This window comes from Podarcis tiliguerta (genome assembly GCF_965153285.1).
Source record: "Podarcis tiliguerta genome assembly, chromosome: 10".
Lineage (NCBI taxonomy): Eukaryota > Metazoa > Chordata > Lepidosauria > Squamata > Lacertidae > Podarcis > Podarcis tiliguerta.
In genome coordinates this window covers 34,580,913-34,606,263 of record NC_139543.1, presented here as the reverse complement: position 1 = coordinate 34,606,263, position 25,351 = coordinate 34,580,913, and the positions used below count along the sequence as shown (strand labels likewise).

General features: G+C 40.3%; 1 protein-coding gene across 1 annotated transcript in view; it reads right to left on the bottom strand.

Moving 5' to 3' along the window:
- OTOGL (otogelin like) overlaps positions 1-25,351 on the bottom strand; it is an 83,131-nt gene that overhangs the window by 20,150 nt on the left and 37,630 nt on the right. The window contains exons 26-41 of the mRNA XM_083401215.1: positions 17,961-18,095; positions 16,563-16,709; positions 15,323-15,442; positions 13,398-13,514; positions 10,660-10,816; positions 9,753-9,779; positions 9,353-9,520; positions 8,295-8,573; positions 6,494-6,611; positions 5,963-6,042; positions 2,392-4,961; positions 1,955-2,132; positions 1,452-1,594; positions 1,108-1,131; positions 921-1,013; positions 334-523 (exon numbers count right to left, since the gene is read on the bottom strand). Of these exons, the coding sequence (XP_083257341.1) occupies positions 334-523; positions 921-1,013; positions 1,108-1,131; positions 1,452-1,594; positions 1,955-2,132; positions 2,392-4,961; positions 5,963-6,042; positions 6,494-6,611; positions 8,295-8,573; positions 9,353-9,520; positions 9,753-9,779; positions 10,660-10,816; positions 13,398-13,514; positions 15,323-15,442; positions 16,563-16,709; positions 17,961-18,095 (4,546 nt within the window). The remainder of the gene's footprint in view (positions 1-333; positions 524-920; positions 1,014-1,107; positions 1,132-1,451; positions 1,595-1,954; positions 2,133-2,391; positions 4,962-5,962; positions 6,043-6,493; positions 6,612-8,294; positions 8,574-9,352; positions 9,521-9,752; positions 9,780-10,659; positions 10,817-13,397; positions 13,515-15,322; positions 15,443-16,562; positions 16,710-17,960; positions 18,096-25,351) is intronic.

Below are 25,351 nucleotides of genomic sequence, written 5' to 3'. Positions count from 1 at the left end.
TACAGGCGACAACTATGTTGTGCAGGGGTTCTGTTCCCAACCCCAGTGGGCCCCGCCTGGGCCCCACCCTACCCTCATACCAGTCCCATTCTTCCCTCTTCCGGGTCCAAAAGGACCAATATGTCTGCGATCGTGCATCATTTGGACCTGCCTAAAATGGTTGCCACCTGTACTCTTCTTCTATGTTAACACAATCATTGGAAGTTGCTGCTGAACAAGACACAAGCTTTACCAGCAGGACACGAGATAGCAAGCATACTTGGTTGTTGTTTTTTAAGAAATACAACAGTCATGGATCAAAATGAAGATATTGATTAGAAACCATATTCTCACCACAAAGTCCTTCAGTCTTGGTAGATGTATTAGAATGAAAGCCATACTGGATATCTATAATGCCTGTGACATGAGCCCACTTAATGTTGATGCCAGCTGGCGTGTTGACTACATACATAGCACCAGTATCTTGAATACATAAACCATGTTTTGAGAAAGGCAATGGCTGAATCATAGAATCCACGACCACCTAAAAATAAAGAAATGAAAAAAAATTGCAGGATAACTGTATCTAGGTGAAACACCTCAATCTGCCCCAGCCTCATTGCTGCTTCTTTGTAAATAAATAGACATGGCCAATCAAAGCACATTTTTAATCACTTGCTTTCTACCATTTAGTTTGGCCCCTTGAGGCCAGGCTAGGAAAATAAATTATTTGTCAAGGAGATCTGGTCTCAAATCTCCCACATGATATCTAATTTGACCCTCTGAAGGCCAACCAATGGGGCAGATATGACTTGCTTGTCATAATCCCAAATATCTAAATGCATGTTTGCAATTCTGGAAAAGGTTTTCCTATTTCTTTTACTTATCCACAATAGATTTCTAATAGTATTAGTCTTCACTGAATATTCCTCTTAACTCACCTTTCTTTCTAAACGATTGATAAGTACTATATGTGAAGGTGTTGTTACATTAAGTTTCTTAAAACAAAGACCCGAAGCACTTCCAGGTGGAACCTTGAAAGAAAACAGAGAACGATATGGCACCATCAGCACTAATTGTAGTGTTCGCTTTCAGATATATTAAAATCGTATTTAGAAAAATACTCACTAGTCTTCTTATTGAATTGGCACTCTGAAAAATAGGTATAAACATGGGTTAGAATCCCAGTTACCATACATAAAGCAGTATAATTACAGCATTACATAAGTTCCATATTTCTAATACTACTGTTCTGCTAATTGGTCAATTAAGAATCCGTCCAGAATCCCTGACACAAGGATTGCACATTATCAGATTATAATACATAATAGAAAGAATGATCTCATTTATTTGTTACTAGAGATAATATTGATTTGCAAATTTCCTTTTAAAAGCACTATAAACAATTTTTTGTTGGTGGGGGAGGGGAAGTAACCCTTTTAATATTGCATAGTAGTACACAAGGCTCCTACCTGATTTGTAGGGCACCTTTCAATATGAGCAACAATAATTTCTGTGGGTAGCTTGACTAAAATATAGGATGCTACTTTATACAATGCCACGTTATTTCCATCAAATGTAATAATGCTCAGTTCAGACAGGACAGAACATTGACCTAGGAAAAAAGTGACATCTAATAATCAGCAATTCAGAGATTTTTTTGAAAAAATGACAAAGGACTTATTTTGCTAGAGGGGGTTACTTCACATATTGAAATGCACAGAAAGTTCACAGAATAGAAAAATACTAAAAAAAAAAATGACAACTGTTCAGCAGTACAATCCTATTACTCTGAAGTTAAACTGTGGGGGTTACATTCAAGGAAGCTTGGATAGGATTTCCTGACATCATTACATCTTTTTCTAGGACTGGTTCATATATTATTGTCAATAGGCACATTCCTATGCAGCAGTAGAGTATATCCTAAGAAGCATATTACTTTTTCTTCACTGTATGTCAGAGATTTAGAACTTACAAGGACATTCCCATTCCGGACAGCAGCTGTCACTGTTTACTTGGACTGGCATCCCACGAAAACCACAGTCAGGCTTCTCCACAGTCTTATGGCAGTTCTTTGAGAGGTTGTACAGCATCCATCCCATATTAATGCACACGTACTGACTACATCTGTCTACTGGATCAAGATACCTTGGCTGTTTCATAAGGGGGGAAGAATTGGGAGACATTAACACCAGTCTTGATTTTATTCCATGAACCAAGATGCCCCTTAACCATACAAAAAAGGAAAGATAAACTCTAGAGTGTATGTCTGCATATTATGAGAATAAAGATATTGTCTTTGAAGCAGCTTTGAAGAACAAAAAGAAATAATGTACAAATCAAAATAATAAATGATCTAATAAAATTTTAGAATGTTAAGTAAATTAAATAAGTAGGTAAAAATGTCCTCACCGTGCATTCTGCGGATGTCGCAGATATTAATGTATGAATCATTGTGCCAAAGGAAGCATATTCTGCACTATCTGTAGTCACCATCTCCATTTCAGCCTTTGAAGTTTGGGCCCCCAATTGCTCTGCAGTTAAGTGAGTTGAATCTGCTATTGTGACATTCTGCAAGCTGGTTGTTCTCATTTCCTCGGGTTCAGACACACTATAGTAGGGCCTAATTGATTTTGGTGGTGGAGCTCTAGACCAATCGGATAATGTTACATCTATCAGATCGTCTGAGAGAGAGACTGGTTTCACCGAAGCCCTTCTGCTTTCACTGATAGCCAGAGTCATCTGAGTGGGAAGCAGAGAAGATTCCTCAGTGCTTGTGTACTTAGTGACTTTTTCTTGTATTTCTGAGGTCTGGTTACTTTCTGAGGCATAAGCGGTCACATTTCGAAGTTCTGTGGCATGTGTCGCTTCCAGCTCTATCCAACCTGAGGTAGTCCCTTCATCCATTTTAGTGGGTATAGTTCTGAAGGCTTCTGTGGAAGGTTTGGGTGTAAACAAAGTAAAGTTTGGAGTATGCGTAAGTGTTTGGGAGGTAGTAGGAATTGGGAATGACGTAGTAGCAGTGTGGTGCTCAAAACCGATAGGATAGAGTTCAGTGACTAGAGCAGTTTTGCTAGGAACTATCGTGCCTGCAGAGGAAGGTAGTAAACTTGCTCGTGGGCTAAGGGTATACTTTTCAGTGACATTTGTTGGGGTTGACGTCATATTCCAAAGAGTAACCATGGTAAATGCTGGCTCTGAAGGCTGAGTACTGATTGCACTGGGTAATGAAGATAACGTTCTACCATCCACTGAAGAGGAACTCCTAGTTCCTAAAAACAGCATGGGCATATCAGAGGCCTCCAGAGGAGGCAAAGATGAAGCATTTATTGTGGAAATAGTTGGACTTAAAGTTGACAAAGCTGAAGGAGAAGCTGCAGGGTAAGAATCCGGGCTTGTTGAGGTAGGATGTTCACCAACTGGCATTTGTATAGGAGTGCTAGCTGGCATCACAGCAGAAGTTATGCCAATTGTGGGAATCACCGATGAGCTTTCAGAATAAGAGGCTGAGACAGAAGAAGTTTTTGGTAACACTGTAAGTAATGTGGACGAACTTGTGAAAGCAGATAGATGTCCTGGAAGCACTGCAGAAGTGGTGAAACTACCCACACTTTTAAGAGTAGAATCAGTTTTTAATCCTGTGTGTGGGCCAACTGAATGCATACTTGTTTTCGGAGTCATTTGTGTTGTATCATATAAAATACTCGTAGGTAACAAAGGGGTTCTACTTGGCAAAGCTCTGGTGCCGGCAAACTCTAATGAACTTACAGAAACCGTTGGCACTGGAGATGAACCAATGTGCAATGCATGCTTGGTTTCTGTCGAAACTGTTTTTGTTTCAAGTGATTGGGAGGTTTGAGGAATGTCTGGAAGCGAAGCAGTGGAAGGTCCTATATGAAAGCTCTTTGAGATAATTGTAACCTCCCCAGTTGCTTTGGACATTTGAGACGTAACTGGAGGAGACACCAGCGTAGACATTGCCTGTGTCACCTGGGGACTCAATGAAGACCGCATGGTTGTAGGGCTTGGTGAAGCAGCTGAGGGTGGTGTTGTAGTAGAAAAATGCTTAGTGGTTAAGAGAACAGTGTGTTCAGAAGGTGTTATAAGTGGTGATGATAGAGGTGTAGGCAACAGCACTTCTGAGTCAGGTCGAGTTGTCATTGAACCTGAAACTGGTATGCTATAAGGAGGACTTGAAGAAAAGGCAGTAAATCTAGATGCTGATAAGGGAATTTGAGTTGTTGTAAGCACAGGCAAATGAGTCAAACGAATAGTTGGCTCGGTCATAGTAGATCTAGTTCTTGAAATAACGGTAAGCATTTCTGTTAATGGTGAACCTGAAGACAGACTTGAACGAGATGTTCTTTCAGTTGATAAAGATGGCTGTGGTGTTCCTGCTACCAAAACCTCAGACTTGATTGTGGAAGGACCTCCACTCACTAAGATGCTTGTAGGTGTTTTAGCAGAGGCAAATTCTTGTTCAGCAGGTGATGCAGCAGATCTCAATGGTATAGGTGATGTGGATATTAAAGGAAAGGCAGGCAGTGATGGTTCAGCTGTTGTTGCAGTGAGCGATGATATAAAAAAGATAGGATTTGTAGTGTAGGGTGTCACCTTTGCTGTAGCTGCTGTGGCTTCTTTAGTGGTTGGGAGAGCTGTTGGGGATATAGGTGCAAGTAGCACAGAGGGTGTTGTAGTGATGTAGCTACCTTCAGAAGAGTGGTCTGGAACTGGTGACAGTGTTGCTGAATGAAGATCCGTAACTATTTTCTCTGTAGTTTGTCCTCCAAATGTCCCCACTCTCTCAGTTGCCATTTGGGTAGTTAGATTAATATATGTTGTCTCAACCGCTTCAGTGACAAGCACAGGGGGCGTATGAGGAAATGGTTGTGCCGTGTCCACTGTATGGGGGCTTAATATGGTGGGCCTTGTTCTCAGTGGCTTTGCTGTCGTTGAAGCTTCTGTGGCTTTCACAGGTATGCCTGTAAAAAGAGCATGCTTCAGTATGATTCCATAGTAATGAAAGAGAAGGGAAGCAGGAAGCAATCTAGATTCAGGCTCTCCAGCTTCTTAATAAGGCGGAAGATAGAAAGTCAGACTCTTCCTAGGTCTGAACGAGTAGCAATAGTAGATTTTGCTGCTTTGCTTAATAAAACTATTATACAAGAAGCAATGAGGTCTATTTAAAGAGTTGCATCCCACAGTTTCGTTCGAGAACAAAGCATTTCATAAACATTTTTTAAAAAATATGCAGCCAACACACACACACACAATATCAGCTTTTCTTTTACTTATTCACATATAAGAGGTGATCTTTCACTTCTGCAATTGATAGTCCAATCTTATATATGTTTGCCAAGAAATCCCAGTCAGTTCAGTGGGTCCTGCTCCTGAGGCAATGCTGCATAGGATTGCTTCTCCAGAAATATATTAATAAAAACAATAAAATGTAACCAGGATGGTGCATTGCTCATGTTCATTATTCCAGCCAAACACCCATGCCTATTCCATCCCCCACCTTCCAAAAGACAGTCAGCAGCCCATGTCTACTCAGCACACTTAGTCTGCATTGAGGTGTTTGAGGATTTTTGCCTCCATAGGGTTCCCCCATCACCACAAAGATGTTTGTGGGGCTTATGCAAAATTTCCCCTAGTTTCCCCTAGTGGACTGATCCCTCCCTCCTGTTCATGTACAAGCCATTTTGGCTACATAAGAAGCAACACTCAGATAACTGAGTTTGCTATTGGTATATTTGCTTATTTTAAACTTTCAGATATATATCAGTAAAAATGTATTTTTCATAGGCTGCACTAAGCGACTTATACCTTTAAATTTACTGTAGTATAATATAACACCTTTAAAGTTATTGATGCAAAGACTAACTTTATATCAAAATAACTTGCATGTTGGATTATATTGGTGATAAACATTACATACTACAGTATTCTAACAATCTACTCAAAATATATAAGAGACACTTACAGTCTTCTGGATAAACACATTTAAGTGTGACTTCATCAAGAATCATATCTTTGGGACAGTATGGTAAGCATCCTTCAACCCTAAAAGGTTCAAGGAAAACAACAACAACACAGTAATTCTTTTGTAGTCATTTCAAAAAGACAAGAAGCTTAAAGTTTGCGTGGCTGCTCCATAGAATTCAAAATGGAAATGGTTGAAAACTAGTCTCTGTTTCAATACATGAATTCCATACTTCAGCTCTGAACAAGGCATCTTTTGCTCATGACAATGGAAGATATTGTCTGAAAATTGCCAGGAACTTCAAAAAACACACTGGTGGAAAATATAAGCAAGTTTCTAATGTAAGCAGAACTCAAGTCCTCTTCAAATGTTACTTCATTCCCAAGGATGCTACTCAGAAAGATATATTTTTTCTGAATACAGAACTTAATGAGCTGTAATTGGTCGAACAGGCAAATGTGGCAACACGGTGGAAAATAATATCCCAAGATTAGTATGTTAATTATTACATGTAATATTAATTATACTCACGGTGGAAGAAATTTACATGCTACTCCTTCAGGGTCACTGCATGTTTTAACACAAGGACTTGTACAAGGTTCGTATCTCCATTCACACATCCTCCTATAGGGTACTGCTGTGTGGAGTTCTGGGAAACAACAAAAGCATCAGATTGGGCACATGGGTGTAAACATCAACTATATCTGAACAGCCACAAGGAAACTGAAGAGGAAGTCCACTCTATGGAGGACAAGGGAGTACATGTTCCCAGTGCCACCCCCACCCCCTTTGTACATGTTGGTTTTCTTCTTCTTCTGGAGACAGATTGTGTCTACACTGAGTGATACAACAGAAACAGATGACTGTTATAATATTAATATCCACCTGTTTCTATTGCATATCATTTGAGATGGTCTTTTCTTCACCATTTGAACACTGAAGAAACATGTGTCACAGGAAAGTTAGATCAAGGGAGTAAGACAGAGGGAAGGAGGCAAAGGCTGGGCATTCATCAACAAATTGCCCTGTGAGACGGATCCCAATGAATTGTTAATTTTTTAATACAGTGGTGCTAGTTATGTATTTTTATTACTTGTAAGTCACCTTGGAAGGATTTGTGACTTGAAAGGTGGGATACAAATAAGAGGAAAATTTAGGATCACTGCTGAATATTTCCATACAATAGGTGCAGTAGAATATCTATCTAATCTATAAATTGTCTTTCCAGCTTAATAACCCTTAAGATAATAAATGTGAAAATCATGACAACACTAATTAAAAGTAGAACATAAAACAACAGCATGAAAGCAGAGGTCATAGCACAAAAGAGTCAGCATAAAATCAATGCAGACACAAAGGCCAGCAAATGCCTGGGGGGAAATCTGAAATCTTGACACCAGTTGAAGGCTGTATGGAGATCTCTTTGCATGGAACAGGTTCATCCTAATTCTTAAATTGGTAACAGGAAAATGAAGATACTTTAGGGTTTCTTTCAGGGTGACCTGATTCGTGGACCCCTGTGCAGAGTTATGGTTCAGTTTTCACACGTCTGAATTTTGCAATACAATTGCAATTCTCAGCTAAATACAATTCTCAGCTCAACAAAATCTACCAAAAGGTGTTTAAAAAATAAAGTGGTTGTCTTCCTTTTTTAACAAGCTAAAATCACAGATATGGAAGCACAATGGAATGGGCTTGCAAATGAACACATAAAAACTGAGGCTGACTGATTTGTCCATTCTGAATTTACAAATAGCTGCTGCTATTATTATCTTGAAAATGATATATCTGCAGCATTCCACGCTGTCAGGGACTGGACAGAGGAGGAATGGTGAAGACTGCTTCCCCGGGCTGAACCCTCCAGAGAAGAGGAAAACAGTATAGATTTACAACAGTAGTTTGATGAGGTCACAGCTCAGAGGTAGATGAGGGGCAAAGTTGGGAAATAATGGGAGAAGAGGAGGGGGAGGCAGAGCCAGAGCAGCTGGCTGACATGTTATCACTAGAAAGCATTCCAGACTCCCATTCTCCCAGAACCTGGCAAGCACTGAAAGTAGAAGAGCAAAGGGCTCAGAGACAAATGGCCCTAAGCAGCCACCATAAGGCGGGTGGTGCAGTTGACGATTGAGAAGAGAAGAGAGGTGGAGATTACTCAGAGAAACGTTATTACTCCAAAAGGCAGCATTCCTAAGCCTCTCTCTGTGAATATTGAATAAAATACATTGGTAAGAGCCTTCCTTGTCTATCTATTCCTGGCAGCCTACCATGGGGGGGATCGGATTCCCTGATGCCTGACACACACACATTGCTGCCAGGAACATGTACAACTCACCCTCTATGTTAAAACTGCTTGAACGTTTGAATTCTTCAGAATCATCAAACTTTGATACTTTCACAGAAGATGCTCTGAGTATGATAAAGAAACCTTTCTTGCTGTGTAGTTCGAATGCACTGTAGCCTGTGATCCAAAGGCCTTGATGATGGAAAAAAGTTGCTCTTCTACGAAACAAGGAACTTGCCTCCCACTGTTCTAAGGAAATGCTTTCATCGTCGTGGACATATAGAAAGTAGTTTGGCCTTTCAGCAGACTCAAGAGAAACCAGAGATGGAGCTGCCACAAATTAAATCCACAGCAATATATTAATAAGATTTCACCACCAAAATCAAATGCTTCTTATGGTGATACTTCTGTTAAAAATCTGTTCAGTGGCAAACTAGTCCTGGCAAGGTTACATTAAAATTCTGCTAACAGTATTTTAAAAGGGCTTCTTTTCTTAGTGATTATTCCTGTTCTTGGCCTACATTAACTATGGCTGAATATCAAGTGCAATCTTATACATGTCTACTTAAAAAATAGGCTCATTGAACTCCATGGTATTCACTGGTACCTATTCCCAGGAAAGTGTGCATAGGTTTGTAGCCTGAAACTTTGAATCTGATTAATATAAATAAGAGTCCGTTGTTCACCCTGGGTGTTTATCCTATAGAACTACAGCAAGGAACCTATAAGAAGTAATGTTTTCTGAAATGTATGGCTGCATCTGAATGTTTCAGGGCAACCCAGTCTAGAAATTTAAGGATGAAAGTCAAATGATAATTGTAGACATTTTAGACTACTTTTTTTTTAAAAAAAAGCATTTCTCCTAAATCAAGGGAGAAAGGACTTGTACACTGATAAAGTAAAAATAAATAAAACAAAAATATTAATGATAAAAAAGGCTAAAGCCTTTGTTTCTCTTACAACTCTTTTCTTCAGGTCTATCACAAATAGATATACTCAGATTTTGGAAAAGATAGTGAAAAAGTATTCTCTGATACATAAAGATTAACATTTTTTCAACTCTGAAAACTTGAGATTTAATTACATGAAATACTGAAGATAGGACTCACATAGTATTTTATCTTTGAAAAGTCCTGGAGTTAACATAAAATTAAAATACACATTCCCACTGACACTGCTTCTTGGCAAAGGAAAGATATTTTTGCTGGTGACATTGACTCCTATAACAGTGTCATTCTGACCATAGCTGGCCAAAATATATGGTCCTTCTCCAAGTCCTGGAGGAAGAAAAATGACAGTCAGATGTTAAATGATAGCAAGAGAAACAAGCAACTTGAAACACTGATGGATTTCTTTTTATTGATGGTTGTGTAAACCTTCTTGTGACCATGTATGGTGAAAACTAGTCTATAAATATTTGGAACTACCATCACTACTACAGCAGTGTTTTGGGAGAATCTATATATCCTATATATTACTATTTTTAAAGCTCACAGAAATGCTACGTACCTTGGTTGTAATAATCACAGTCATAAGCTGAAAGAAGGAACAGGCATACCATTTAATGACAAGCACAACAACTCAGAGAATAATTAGATAATTTGTGATTGCCAGTAACAACAAGACAAGGTCACATAGCCAAGCACTAAATTCTGATTGACAAAACTCACTCGTCTGTTCTTTTACTTATAACCTGCATTTTCCTTTGATTCTATTAATAGTAAAGAAATTAGTGTCACTCTTTTGAAGACCTAACCTTAACTGCAGTTTCTGAGATATGTTTTTTCTGCACTGCAGAACAACAACAACAAAAACCCTTAAAAATGTGTTTGTACATTCACTGATTTATTTTATTTTATTTGCAGCAGCCAACAGTGCTAATAAATTGCTAGCTTAAGAAGAGTACAATACAAAAGTAACATGATGTAGACACACAGACAGATAATATATACAAATAGTCACTCAGGTAGGATTTCATCTGGTATTATCATTGAAATCAATGGTCTACTCCAAGTATGGCTAATGCTGAATATTGCTCATAGTTGTAAAAAGGTACAACTTTTAACATAAGGTCCATCTGTAAAAAATCAGACCAGAATTACTACTTCTTTTTAAGAATGGCAAACTGCCACATGGTGCATCTTACTTGGACGTGTCTGGAGTCTTGGAAGCTTAACTACTCTACATTCTCCTACTAATGGACCTTAAGCTTGTTTGGTGGAGAACAGCACAGGAGAGCACAGCTATTGTTTACCCTTGAATTACTTCTGTGCAACCATATCTGGTATCAAGCCACTAGTTACCAGCATTTGCACGGGAAACATTGATGTGCTAGAAATCAGTTAAAGAAAGTCTGGAATAATCTGCTTTCCAGAGATTATGCGTGATGGCATAATGAATAGCAAAACATACGTACGGCAGAGAGATGGAGATCGCCAGTGAATTACTGCACCCTGCTGGCAGCATTTGTGAGCATAAGCTGCAATACTTGTGCACAGACATTCACAGTCTCCGCCAAGATTACAATTGCAAGTATCTGTATGGCAGTTTTTGACGAATGATGTCACATCAATCTGAAAAATACGGAGAAAGTCAGATTCGGAGTAGCAGAGGAGGGAATTGAGGGGATCTGCTGAAATGAAATTATTGTGGAAAGTCAAAGTACTTCAAGTATCTTGAGAGGTTACTGAAAACAATTATGGAAAGAGGCCCGGGTAAATTGTACACCACAGAGTGGTGGTCATTCTAAAAGGAGTCAACTTTCACAAACCTAAGGATGAAACAAGTAAAGAAGTCATTTAATGGGAAGATTGCTGAAAGTGTAGAAACAAGCAGCAAACATTGATTTAAGGACACCAGGAGCAGGAAACCAGCCAGACAGAAGAAGCCCTGGATAAGAACAAGAAAACTGCCAAAAAAAAAAAAAGCTTGATTGACCCTTTGATTCAGCCTTCACAGCACAATATGTTAAACAAATAGCCACAGGTGAACTATTATTTTCAAGGAGGAGATCTGTCTCACAAAAAAGCGACAAAGAGTACAGCTTTAGAGTTAAACTGACAAATTCAGAATAATCATTTATCCAGGGTTGGAAGGCAGGAGTTCTTTTAAAAACTCAAATACAAAATTCCTGCTTGTTTAATAAAAACGTGCACCATATTATTAAAACTGGCCTCCTTAATAGAAGATGGGTAGTCAGGAAAGCTAACTCCAGTTTTTGTTTTAAGGGCCTGGGAAATTATAGACATGTCAACCTAACATTTGTCCTCAAAAATTGGTAGAAAACATGAAAATTAGATGTCCGAAAAACTATGAGAAAACTAGCTTAGCTGATGATGCACTTTTGAGAAACAAAGCATGCATGCGGAAGTCTGCCATTTGCTTTGAGATTAAATGGAAACCAGAAGTGGATAAAATAAATCTGACTACCAAAAGTGGTTCAAACACTGTTGTTGTAGCAGCAGCAGTACAATTAAGAACAGCAATAATAATGGCATAAACTCACACTGAATTAAAGTGTGGGGGGCAAGATTGTCTGTAAAGAGAAATGTTATAAAAAGCAAAGAACGACCATGCTCTTCAGTTATAAAGCAAATGCTGCCATCTACTGTAATGATTGGCCATGCAGCTGAAACTAACATGCCTGTCAAATTCAGCCAGCAGCTCATCCCATCTGCTTATTGTCATCTTAGCATGATATCACCATCACCTTTGAGTTGTGCTTTCCCAATTTCCTAGGTCCAGAACACTATTTATTTATTTTGTACATTTATATATCCCCCCCACCCTGCTTTAAAGGCAGCCTACAATAATGCCCCAGGAAAATAATGGCAATCCTGATGTGAACTTGGGAAGTAAACAGTGGGAAAATGGAACTGGTGGTTAGTGATGGGCTTCTGGTAACTTCCCCATGTATGCTTCCTGGATAATACAGGCCTCCTTGTTCCATGTTCCATGGTGCAGTTTGGTATCTCCCTGTGTCAGTTTCTTCATTCAATCCTAGACACAGAAACCAGAACCTGACAACAGATTACAAGGGCCAATAAAGGTAAAGATAAAGGGACCCCTGATCATTAGGTCCAGTCGTGACCGACTCTGGGGTTGCGGCGCTCATCTCGCTTTATTGGCCGAGGGAGCTGGCGTACAGCTTCTGGGCTGTACCGTCATGGCCAGCTTCTGGGTCATGTGGCCAGCATGATTAAGCCACTTCTGGCGAACCAGAGCAGCGCACAGAAATGCCATTTTCCTTCCTGCCGGAGCGGTACCAATTTATCTACTTGCACTTTGACGTGCTTTCGAACTGCTAGGTTGGCAGGAGCAGGGACCGAGCAACGGGAGCTCACCCCGTCACGGGGATTCGAACCGGCAACCTTCTAATTGGCAAGTCCTAGGCTCTGTGGTTTAACCCACAGTGCCACCCGTGTCCCTTACAAGGGCCAATAGCAGCCTGCTAATAATACGTTGTATGTATAATTCAGTAGTGATAAGTCAAGGAGTGTGAGATGGCAGCTTGCTGGCCAGAAAGGAAAAGGACAGGAACATTTCAAACCCAAACAACAAATATCTTGGAACTGTACAGCTTTTCAATAAAATGTTTTGGAGCTATCCTGCTTTTGATATGCTGCTCTTGAAAGGAGAAGGCCACAAATTTCAAAGTCTTCAGGTGGGGACTACTAAGTCCAAACTGAAAGGATATGGAGGAACAGCCTATGGCTTGTTTGCATGTAGCAACTGCTAAGTAGATTCCTAGAATAGAGCCTGAGGACATTATGTGGTGTGCTGGCTCGTTTGCCCTTCTAATGAGCAGCTGCTCATCTTGTGGACCAGGACTTTGCTGCCTGAGACGGTCTCCCCATACAGAAGCAAATCAGATTGGAAGCAGAATCTTACTTCAACCTCTGGCAGTGTCTTCTACTTCACCTGAGGGCAGCAACTGGAGGGTGCATGGTACACACAGCTCTGTAGCACGATTGCTTGACACTGATCATCACCCTCCGCACCTTGCCATCTGGTGCCTGAAGCAGGTGCCTAACAGCAGGGCTAACTAAGCCTGTTATGAGCCAGGTGTTAGTGCCACAGCAACTCTTACATTTGGCAAGCAGAGATCCAGAGCAAATATGTGCTTTCTAGATAGCTTAGGAAATATATACTTACCACATTGCGACAGGGGGCAAAAACATCACTGTACAAAACTGAACATTCCTTTTTGGCATAAGGGAACTTGCTCTGATGTACTTCACATGGTTTTATGGTCTCATTTGGGCTAGCACACTGAAATCACAAGCACTTGTTAATAACTTTGGGTACATTACACATTTTTTGCATGGCAAACCCCTTTAGAAATGCCCACCAATCTGCCCCCAGCCTTTGAAATAAGACTGGCATTCCATGCTTTTGTTTTCTTTTCTCCTAAACCTCACACTTTACTTACAGCTGAAAATATTAAGCTAGAATGGATCCTTCTTTATTGTTTTGTTTTTTAAAAAAACCTAATGTTTCCCCCCATCCACCCATCCTTTTTGGCAAACAACATGTTTTCTTTATCGCACATCATCAGTGTTTCCACAGCAGCCATCTGTAAATCATAAACAGAGCATTGTTTATCCAATGTACCATTTAGTTTAAACTTTAGAGCTCTGGCAATAAGGACAAAGAGTCCTTAAGTTTAAATGAATGTTTAAATTCTGCAGGTGACAAAAGGATTTAATTGCAACTGCCAGTTTAACATTTTGGAATATGATTTTTTTTGGGTTAATATGGATGGTTTTAACAACAACTGTAATTAATTTAAAAAGTTTATATGAAGAAGCAACAGTAGAAATAAATTAATTCAGGGACAGTAGAGGGACACAAACCACAAAAGACGATCAGCATTAGTGGAAAACAACAACTCTCCCAAGCTTTTTAAGGAAAGGCGGGGACCAGAGTGGGAGAGATGTTATCTGTAACATATACAAAGAACCACACACAAAACAATTTGGTACAGAAATATTGGGTGCCATTCACTCAGAGTAGACCCACTGAAATGAATAGAACTACCTTAGACATGTTGATCAATTTCAATGGGTCTAATCTGAGTAAAACTACCACCTATTATGTATATATAAACCATATAAACACTGTGATGTATTGCAGATGTCTGTGTTTTATTTCCCTGGGTATACAGAAGGCAACTCCTTCCCTGGAGATTGCTGCTTCTAGTCATGTATTAAAACAGATGTGTGCATATTTGTCAGATGTTGCCGAAGTACATGCATTATACACAGGTTTTTTAAAAATCTATTAGTGGCATTCATGTAGGGAATAATCTTATATGAAGCAGCCCTCAGATGGAGCAGTAAAGATGGTGAGAGAAAGCAGAGGATGGAAAATTAGTCAGAGCATTTGTAATCTGATGTGGCAGCACAGGAGCAGGGGGGCCAAGGTCATTGCACTTTTCAATTTCAACAGCAAAGGCGGGAAGTCATGGGGAAGAAATGCCTGCATGCTCTCAAGCAGCTGTGCTTCAGCAAAATAGGAGATGTTACATTGAGCTACGTGACTACAGTCTGGTAGGGGGGGGGAACAAAGCAGGAAATAAATTTTAAACATTGTCATACAAGCTGTTTGGCCTATAGCACAGTAAATGTAAGCACTTTTGTGTATCATATACACAAACAGAAACTCTTAACGGGTTTCACTGTGTCATCCTCTTTGTCTTGTGCCAATGAAACAAAAGCCTTTCTAGGTACTAGAGTAGGGGTGGTTAGCCTGGGGCCCTCCTGGTGTGGCTGGAATATACAAATTCCTTCCTCGATGGAAGCTGCAGTCCCATCAGCTTCCATGGGGCCAAGATGCATTGCATCTCCATTCATATTTGCTTGCTCCACATGGCAACCATGTGGAACAGTGGAAATAAAGTGAATGTGCAGAAGTATGAGAAATGGTTGGCGATAGGACAGGGAACTACCACACCCAGAACCTGTCAAATTGATGGCCTACTAGTTGCTGGTTTAATGGTAATGCTGCCTCTACATTTCTTACACCCTCACCATCAGTTGCCTGTTTATTTTCAAAATGAATGGATATATCATGCTTACCTGTCCTATTTCCCAGCTCTCTCCAAAGACTTGAGCGTTTCTTACTTCCATGTTGCTGGATGTAGTCAGGTCATTTGAAGTGAATTTATCAAAATTGCCACATAAACCAGCCAGTTTACCCTAGAATTAAAACAGGGTGATATATTTATTGATTATTTTCAATCAAAATAGTCAAATCAATCAAAATACAGTATCAAGATGAACACACACACATATTTGTGTTTCTCCATACAGCTTGACTGAACACCTACTCAGGACATAATATATGTCTTCATTTTTAAGACTTCTATGCACTGATTATAGAAACACACTTCAATAAAAAGGTTATGCTTGGTAGAAAATATTTGAAGTTGCTTTTGCCGAGGTAAATAAGACAAGCTTCCATTCAGTTACTGACCCAGCTTTTCACCTCAGCGCAGGATGGTATGCTCATCTTTGGCAGTGGATGTGGGGAGATTTTGAGCAGCCCCAGTCAGAATGGAGGAGATGCTTTAGTTCACACACACACACACACACACACACACACACAAAACAAACCTGGAGCTGTTATCTCCCCCAATTTGCAATGAGACAGCATAGCCCATATCCTTCCACAACCTTTTCTGACAAATAGAACCACATTTGAGTCTATAGAAATCAGAGCACTGAACCTCTAGAGGATCCCCTTCTTAGGGAACCCTTGTTAATGTAGAACACTCTGAAAATGTTGACAAAAGTCAGTACCAATCACTATATTGAGAGGAAATATAGTTTGCAACTTGAAATAGACCTACCACAGGGTAGGGAATCTCAGGCTTTGTGGCCAAACAAGTCCCTCTCAGCTTCTCTATGTGACCCATAAGATTCTCCACAGGCCACACCCTCACATTAGCCACCTCTCTCTCCCCAGACCACACCCCTCTCCAGTCCTGCTTCACCCCACTTTTGTCTGGATGAAATGTGTCCCTGAACTCAGACAGTGCCTCTTGTTTGCCTGGTGAGGGGATAGAGAGGGGTATGTAAGTGTGCTAGCCTGTTGTGCAAAGATAAATGTTATATTTGCTGCTCTGCTCACTACTGGCATGTGGTACCTGAAAGCTTGCCCCAGTGGGAATACATCCATGGTCTGAAAAGGATCCCTATATCTGACTTACTGTGCAATTTATATCAATCAAGAATCTATTTGTTGAATTAACAAATTTTTTCCTATAAAAACTTTGATGCTGCAAAATATAAGCCACCCAATCTCATATCCATTCACCTTCCATCGAACCCCCACTTTGATGTGCATTGTTGTCTTCCTGTCCCATAGTATCGTGATCTCCTGATCTGGAAAGTGCACTGCTGTATAATATCCAGCCTTCCAAAGCTGATACTTGGTTGTGACTTCATGTCTCCTCCGCATCCTCTGTGAAGAAATTTATATTTGTAAAAAGGCCAATAAGATCAGCTTTCCACAGATACCCAAGCCAGAGTACTAAAATGAATTCATTAAAATGTCTGAATATCATTATTCAGAACCCAGGAGACATTGTTTCTTGAAGCCAAATTGAGGCATATTTTCTGGAAATTCCTGGAAATAGTTTTGATAGCTTCTATCTGCAAACAGAAATCTCCAAACTATTTCCAGGAATATCTTCGATTCTTCATTAGGCCAAACCCTTGCAAAGGTACTTTACCATGTAATTTTCATGAGGTGCACGGTAACTTTCAATGCAGCCTAATATAATAAAACTTTGTACTAACCACAACCATGATCTAGATAATGAGTTGATCAGTTTCGCTTCCCTAGAGGGCTTTGGTCTTGTGTTGCTTTAAAAGCAATTGCCACATTCCAGTTCTCTACTACACAACAAGGAACTAAAAAGTTTCAAAAGCTTTCTATGATACCGCACACAGTTATCCTCTTAAATTCAGGATATGTGCACAAGCCTTTGGCTCTACCTGAAGCAGCCATCTGGATTGTGCCCAACATAATGGAGATCCACTGTAAACTAAAGCTGTGCTAGATGTGGTGAACGAATGAAGTTCCAGTGCATAGGAGCACAATCAAGTGAAATGTTCAGCTCATGGAGGTGATGAGTAAATCCCTTTGCCATATGAAAAGTTGATGTGAAAACTGGGCCATTAGACTGTCAGTTTTTTAGCCTAAATAGGTTGCTTTAAACAGAGGCTTTTCAAGAATAATTATAGTAGGTTTGGCTCTCTCACATCCCTGGAGAAGGAGAAGCCACATTTGCTGGACTCAGATATATTCCTTTGGTCATCTGTTGACATCTCTTTGGGCATGACTACACTGACATTTCTCCTAGGCTTATGACCAGTGCGGTTTTATTTTTAAGCTTTCTTCTTTCAATTGAAAGTTATATTGGGTTGTATGATGGAGTTCTTCCCTCAGAAACCCCATGGGATGGGAACTAAAAAGCTGAACAATACCATGGTTTCAAAAAAGTTCAGTGATGTCCAGCAGGATGCTAATTGAACAGAGGTCCATGTGGGGGTGGGGAGACAAGGAAAATGAAGTTTTAGTTGCTGTTATGTGGGTTAGGCTTTTTTCCCTTGCATTATTATTTGTTTAGACAAATTGCATTTTAGTTAGCAAGTTGTACTGTGCTTCAGTGAGTAAAGGGCATGTCAGAAAAGGGAAAACAGAACTTACCTGTATGGCTAGGGGGTCATTGAAAAAAATCTCAGCGTCTCCAACAGAGATAAAGACACTTTTTGAACACACAATGTCGTTATCAAAGCACTTTTTGTTCTGAATGATTATAGATAAGTTTGAACTGTCTACACCCTGTAAAGGAGAAAGGATTATTGTGAACAAACATGGTTATGCATCACTGCAGCAGGCGCATGACAAAACTACAGGCTATGTGTCAGATACTGCATGTGATTCCCTTAACTGGACTCCAGCTGCCCTGGGCTGTTTCTGGTTCAGCCTGAGTTAACACTGTTTTAAATCAAGTTATGTCAGGTCGACCTAGATATAAACTGAGATAAACCAGAATGCAGCCCAAGGAACAGATGTTACCCATTGGGCTGCATAATGTATAAGTGGTCCATGTCACAGTACAACTCGAGTTGGCTGGAATGAAGTGACTTAGGATGACTGAAAACACCACTCCCATCTTGAAGACTGAATTTGTCAGCCAACACTCTATGTCTATGGAATCTTCCCAGAAGGAGACTTGCAAACTCATCCACAGATTGAAAAGGAATGTGGTTCCTCCTTTCAGTTTACTTGTATAACCTATTCGATTTTAGGATCTTAACCAAATAGCTTCTTCTCAACCTCCATCATCCCTATTTAAACTGAAGGTTAACAACTCATTCCCAGGCACTTACTAAGGCAGAAAACCCTTGTACAAAACCATCTACAAAACAAAACTACCTTAGGAATGTTAAATGTATAAAACCAGCAGAAGTGCACTTGTGCAATTGTATCACTTAATCTGTAGTTGCAGAATGTTGACACATTCCTGCCTGCAGCCTGAAATACCATAGTCCAGGAAAAGTTCAAATTAGCTTGTTTCAATAGGCCTTCAATTATAAAATACAGTGGTACCTCAGTTTATGAACTTAATCCGTTCCAGAAGTCCGTTCTTAAACCGAAACCATTCTTAAACCAAGGCACGCTTTCCCTAATGAGGCCTCCTGCCGCTGGTGCCCTTCCACCGTTCAGATTCTGTTCTTAGACCGAGGTAAAGTTCCCAAACTGGGACACTACTTCCAGTTTTGTGGAGTTTGTAAACCGAATAGTTCTTAAACAGGGCTGTTCTTAAACCGAGGTGCCACTGTACTGCATTTCATTATATGACAATACCCCAGAAGCAGGCTAGGGTGTGGGCAGGAGGGAGAGCGGAGAGCTATGACCTTACTGTCAAGTATTTCACCAGTCAACTGTAAAAATAAGTTGTGTAAAAAATAAGAAAAGTTGGGGAGCTGTCAAACAGCAGGTCTGAAGTGGCACATACATCTTTTTACCTGTGGCACGCTTGAATGACTACAGGTGATGACACAGACCACATAATTTTAATTACTAATTGACTAATTTTATTACTAATTTAATTAAGTAATTTTATTACTAATTAATTAAATGTGTGTGTTGCCTATGCTGAAGCCTCTAGGCAACCTACAACATAGAAAATGGGAAATACAATTACATAAGAATGTCAGTATTATTTATTTAATCCCAACATGTCTGCCGAGATGACAGATCAACCAAAATATAACTGTTGTCAATCATATGAGTAGACAAATTGCCTTATGCTGCCATTTGCTCCATCTAGCTTAATTTCTGTCTATCCCAGCTGGCACCAGCTTTCCAAATGCACAAGCAGTGGCCTTTCCTGGCCCTGCTACTTGAGACACTTGAGTTGTTGGAGAGAGAAGGTGGGCCTTTCTGTGTGCAAAGCATGTGCCTCACCACCTTTTTGTATGCTGTCTCACTGATGCTATGGCAAAGAGTGAAAAAACACATTACTATAATGGGTAATTACATTGCGCCCGAGCCTCACTGCATACAGTGCTGCATAGAGGTAACGGTAAAGGGACCCCTGACCATTAGATCCAGGCGCGAACGACTCTGGGATTGCGGTGCTCATCTCGCTTTATTGGCCAAGGGAGCTTCCGGGTCATGTGGCCAGCATGACTAAGCCGCTTCTGGCAAACCAGAGCAGCACACGGAAATGCTGTTTACCTTCCCACCGGAAATGCCGTTTACCTGGTTATCTACTTGCACTTTGACGTGCTTTCGAACTGCTAGGTGGGCAGGAGCAGGGACTGAGCAATGGGAGCTCACCCCATCACGGGGATTCGAACCGCCGACCTTCTGATCGGCAAGTTCTAAGCTCTGTGGTTTAACCCACAGCAGCACCCGCGTCCCGCTACATAGAGAGGAATAAGCATATTCCCATCAGGCTGCAGAAGAGGGAAATTGGAGCTATTCCATCAGCTCTTTGGAGAGAACTGCCTTTATCTCTTTTTCTTCTGTCATCTAGCATTGGTTATTCCATCATCCCATTTCCATCCTGGCTATTTACTATAAGAAGTGTAATTTTCAGAACTGGTGGCTGAGTTTACTTTGTTCCTCCTCCCTCCCCATCCCTTTTTACTTTTTATCCTATCCTTTAGACTGAAAGCCAATAGGCAGAGCCTCTCTCTCTCTCTCTCTCTCTCTCTCTCTCTCTCTGTGTGTGTGTGTGTGTGTTTGGCTGAACAGCACAGTAAAAATGCTTTAACTAAATGAAATTCAGTTTTAAAAACCCATCTTTGCATAACCACTTTCAGGAGCAGAGCTACATTTTCCTTTTAAGGTAATACACAAAGACGGGAAGTATCATGGTCTGCCATGTGAAGTCAACTTACACTGATAGAAAACAAAAACAAAATGCTCCCCCACTCCACCCCCCTAAGCCTTGCTTCTGTCTTCCCATTAAATTACCAAAACAAGCCTGTTCTTACTTGGTATCAACTTCTTTGGGATAGTGGGGTGTTGCTAAGCAATGGAGAAACAGGGACAGAAATCTGGGCAGGCAACCAAAAACTCAGCAAAGGGCCTGCATTTGCAGAAAACAGTATATCATAAGTTGACTAAATAATGAACTTTATACCCTTCAGATGGAAAAAAAGTAGACTATCAGAAGAACTAAGTTTCACTATTTTGAATTTGAAGGTAAACTAAAATGCGTTTTCTTTTACATCAGCCAATAAACTATTACAAGTATACCCCAAATCTTAGCTTAATAATGTGTGATATCCAGCTAAGGCATGCTCAGAGTAGACCCACTGAAATCAATGGGACTACTTTGAATATGACTAATGCTGGAAATCACCCAAGGGCTTTCACAATCTAATGAGTCATATTTTAATCATAATCTCTCTCTCTCTCTCTCTCTATATATATATATATATATATCTCACACACACCCCAACACCCAAGCTGGCTATAACATTCAGAATTAGAATATGAAACAAACAGTGGTAAGCTAGACCTGCAATTGCAGCCATTGAAAGAACTGAGGGGGAAACTGGCAATAGTACAAAAGGGATCCAGCTAACATCTCATTTCTTCTACAACCAAAAATGAATTATTTTCATTTAGTGCATACTAATTCTGACTAAGCACTATGTCCCCTTTTTTCTCTTGAATGTTGGATGAGAGTGTAGAAAGAAAGAAATTCCACCCACCCGCATCTCCTTCATCATACTGAACCCTTTGGAATGACTGGCAGTAGAGTCAGAACAGACACCTACTCTCCAACACATTGAAGGCAAAAACTAGGATGCTATCTTTCTGTTTTTTCTCACAAGAGGACAACAGCCATTTTGGGCACTGTGATCTTGTGTGTTTCCGTGCCATGATTTCCCCCTGAAAAAGTGCTTTTGGGGGCACAGTGCCCCTAAGTGTGTGGTTTGGGGCGCCACACAAGATTGTGCCCAAATGGCTGCTGCCCTCTCACGAGAAAAAAAAAAATGATATGTCTCAGTTTTTCTGGGACAGTTGCAGAGGGTATGTAGATAGGATGAAGTACTTCATATAAAATAATTATGTGCCCTGGGAGCTGGAAGGATGTTGGGGAAGAGAGGACTGTGCCAATATCACTGTGGTGCCGCTACTGACACAATTTAGGGCAGTGGAAGATACTGTGGTGCCAGATAAGGCAAAGAGATATTAAATAAGTTACCAGATCTGCTTACACATGCATCTTACAGAAATATAGTTCACAGAAAGATATTTACTGGAGACAATTTCATGCCACAAAGGTTACTGGTTAACCAACCAATATGAGAAAATGCAATGCATAAAAAACGACAAGATGCACACTAAAAATCACTTCATGTCTTTGATAAAATTCAGGTATTTTGCCACCTGCTTCATAATAAACTTATTGGTTCCCTTGATGAAGAGACTCAGAAGGGTCTCTGGAGACTGTCAAGAAAAACAGCTCATGGCTGTGTTGTGCTATCCTTCTGTTGCAATTTCACACATTTTATTGTGATGTTTTTAATTATTATTTTAAAGTCTGCTGCAATTTATCAATTTATTACTTGTCACCTGCTGGGTATGATGACAGCAAATTTTTGACTATGTGGTTGTTTATTTGGCCACTTTCCTCAAAATGAAAGAAAGGAAAGTAAAAAACAACCCATAATTATTTAGTTATTTTCCTTGCCATTGCAGATGACAAGCTGTGCAAAGAGCTCCTAAAATAATTATGGTATACAAAGAGGACCTTCTATAAACAACCATGGTGTGAGCAGAGTTGTTAGCAGTGTATTCAAGCTGTTTTGTCTTTCTTCTTCTCTACAAAAGATTTCTGCAGCATTCTCATTCAATAAATAGGATAAAATGGACATTCAATGACTCCTCTAAAAGTGTTTTTAAAAAGGATGGGTGTGTTGAATGAGACAACTAAAGCTGCTCTTTGATTTCAATAAAAACTCTTACTAATGATGCAATGTGGAAAGACAATTAATGTGGTTTTTGAAGAATACAACTACTGCTATGAACAGTTCTCTTTTGTGTCATTTATTCGGTTTTGCGCCACTGAGTATCAGATTTGGCATTTTACTGGGTTACATTGCAGCAATCCTTTCCTAATTAAAAACATGATAGTCCCAAGATTAAGGTTTGAGGAGGCTTGGGTATCCATTACCAAGTGATATAATCCCTAGCAATGTCCTACTGTTGGTATCCATGTAGCACAACAGGTGAAGATCTTGGCATTTTTCATGCCTTTGCAAAGTCACCTATATGAGATCATCTTACATTAAGAAGCATACCCTGTGCTCTATTTCTGTTTCATTTCTATACAGTGGTACCTTGGGTTAAGTACTTAATTCATTCCGGAGGTCTGTTCTTAACCTGAAACTGTTCTTAACCTGAAGCACCACTTTAGCTAATGTGGCCTCCTGCTGCTGCCGCGCCGCAGGAGCACGATTTCTGTTCTCATCCTGAAGAAAAGTTCTTAACCTGAAGCACTATTTCTGGGTTAGCCTGTAACCTGAATCGTATGTAACCTGAAGCATATGTAAACTGAGGTACCACTGTACACACATTCATGAAGTGTTGCTTTTTTCTGAATTCATGATTTTTTTTCTTTTCTTTTGGTCTCATGTAGAATGGAATGAGGAAAAGAAATAGAGCGGGGGAAAGAAAAGAGGAATTATTACTGTGCTTGCAAATGACCTGAAATCGGTTATATACTTTTTTTAAATTAGGATGGTACAGATCTATTTCTTTTTATCTCTGTACAAACAAGTTCCATTCCCATAATGTCAGACAAGAGCCTATCAGTCTAAATGCATTTGCTTGGGGAAAGGTTCCACTGAAATCAGTGTGGATTCCTGAGTTAGCTAACAGACAATTAAATCCAAGACTCAAACGTGGAACTTAAAAGCCACAGTGAATATGACAAAAAAAAGCCCCATATGTAGGTATACATCCCCATTTGGGCTGCATGCTCTGGGTTAATTTTTACTGCTCTGAAAATATCTCTTCTTCTGCATCTGACTAGCAGAACAGGCAACACCAGCACATGCTTTTCCTGTATTACATTTTTCTCAAGCTGAAGACAAAACAGAATTCCTTTAATTATAAGCGATGCTATGTGCTGCGAATAGGGCAAGGTCAAAGTCTTCAGAAACTGGACAGGGTTTAAGCTGTTGCTGAAGAGAAACCAAAGCCAAAGTTAAATGTGGCGAAAGCTTAAAATTCCAAGAAGCTCCAAGTGCAATATTCATTGAACATTAACACAGAGATACACTGGGTGCGTAATGAACAGAGTGTAACCATAGCTAAACATCCAAGCAGTAAAGTAGTACGGACGTTTCTCGTCCTTCCATAAAAGAATATAGCAATTTACTGGACAATTGGATGGCCCACAGTGCAAAGCAAAACATACAGTTGTACCTTGGAAACCAAACGGAATCAGTTTCAGAAGTCAATTTGACTTCCAAAACATTCAGAAACCAAGGTGCAGCTTCTGATTGGCTGCAGGAAGCTGCTGCAGCCAATCGGAAGCTGTGGAAGCTGCAGCAGATGTTCAGGTTCCAAAAGAACGTTTGCAAACTGGAACACTCACTTCTGGGTCTGCGGCATTCAGGAGCCAAAACGTTCGAGTGCCAAGGCATTTGGCTTCCAAGGGACGACTGTATATGATCACACATTAAGGTTGTTGTTACTTGTAGCATGGATCCCATGCAAGATACTTCCTAGGCTCCACTGCCAAACTTTGCAACAATCAGAAGAGTGGATACTGATTATGATAAGAAGTGGAACAGAGTGGCTATACATGCACTATTGACCAGCTAACCAACTGGTGAAGTTTAGTAGATGATTAGGAATTTTCTCAATATCAATTCATAACAAAAGTGTCAAAAAGCTTGGGCAGAAGCCAGTCCAGCTTCTCTAGGGAGGGAGTTCCAGAGTCTGGGAGCAGCCACCAAGAAAGCCCTCTTCCATGTCCCTACAAAGCATCCCTGAGTAGAAATAGTCTATCCTGAGACACGAGTGACTGGTGCAACAAAAACCTAAATGGTAAATTGGTCCATTGGAGAGGGATTGCCTTTTACTTAGTTCATGGGAGAAAGGGACTTGCTCTAAAAGAGTTTATGGGTTAGTTAGGCAGAGCAACCTGATTTGATTTCCTGAGGTGAAAGTAAAAATTTGAGAAGGGACTGGGAGATTGTTGCTCTAGGGCGAAATAGTATATCCTGAGGCTAGGTTTAAATAAAACTACTATATTGAATAGGGATGCGGGTGGCGCTGTGGATTAAATGACAGAGCCTAGGACTTGCCAATCAGAAGGTCGACAGTTCAAATCCCCGCAATGGGGTGAGCTCCCGTTGCTCGGTCCCTGCTCCTGCCAACCTAGCAGTTTGAGAGCACGTCAAAGTGCAAGTAGATAAATAGGTACCGCTCCGGCGGGAAGGTAAACGGCGTTTCCGTGTGCTGCTCTGGTTTGCCAGAAGCGGCTTAGTCATGCTGGCCACATGACCTGGAAGCTGTACGCCGGCTCCCTTGGCCAGTAAAGCAAGATGAGCGCC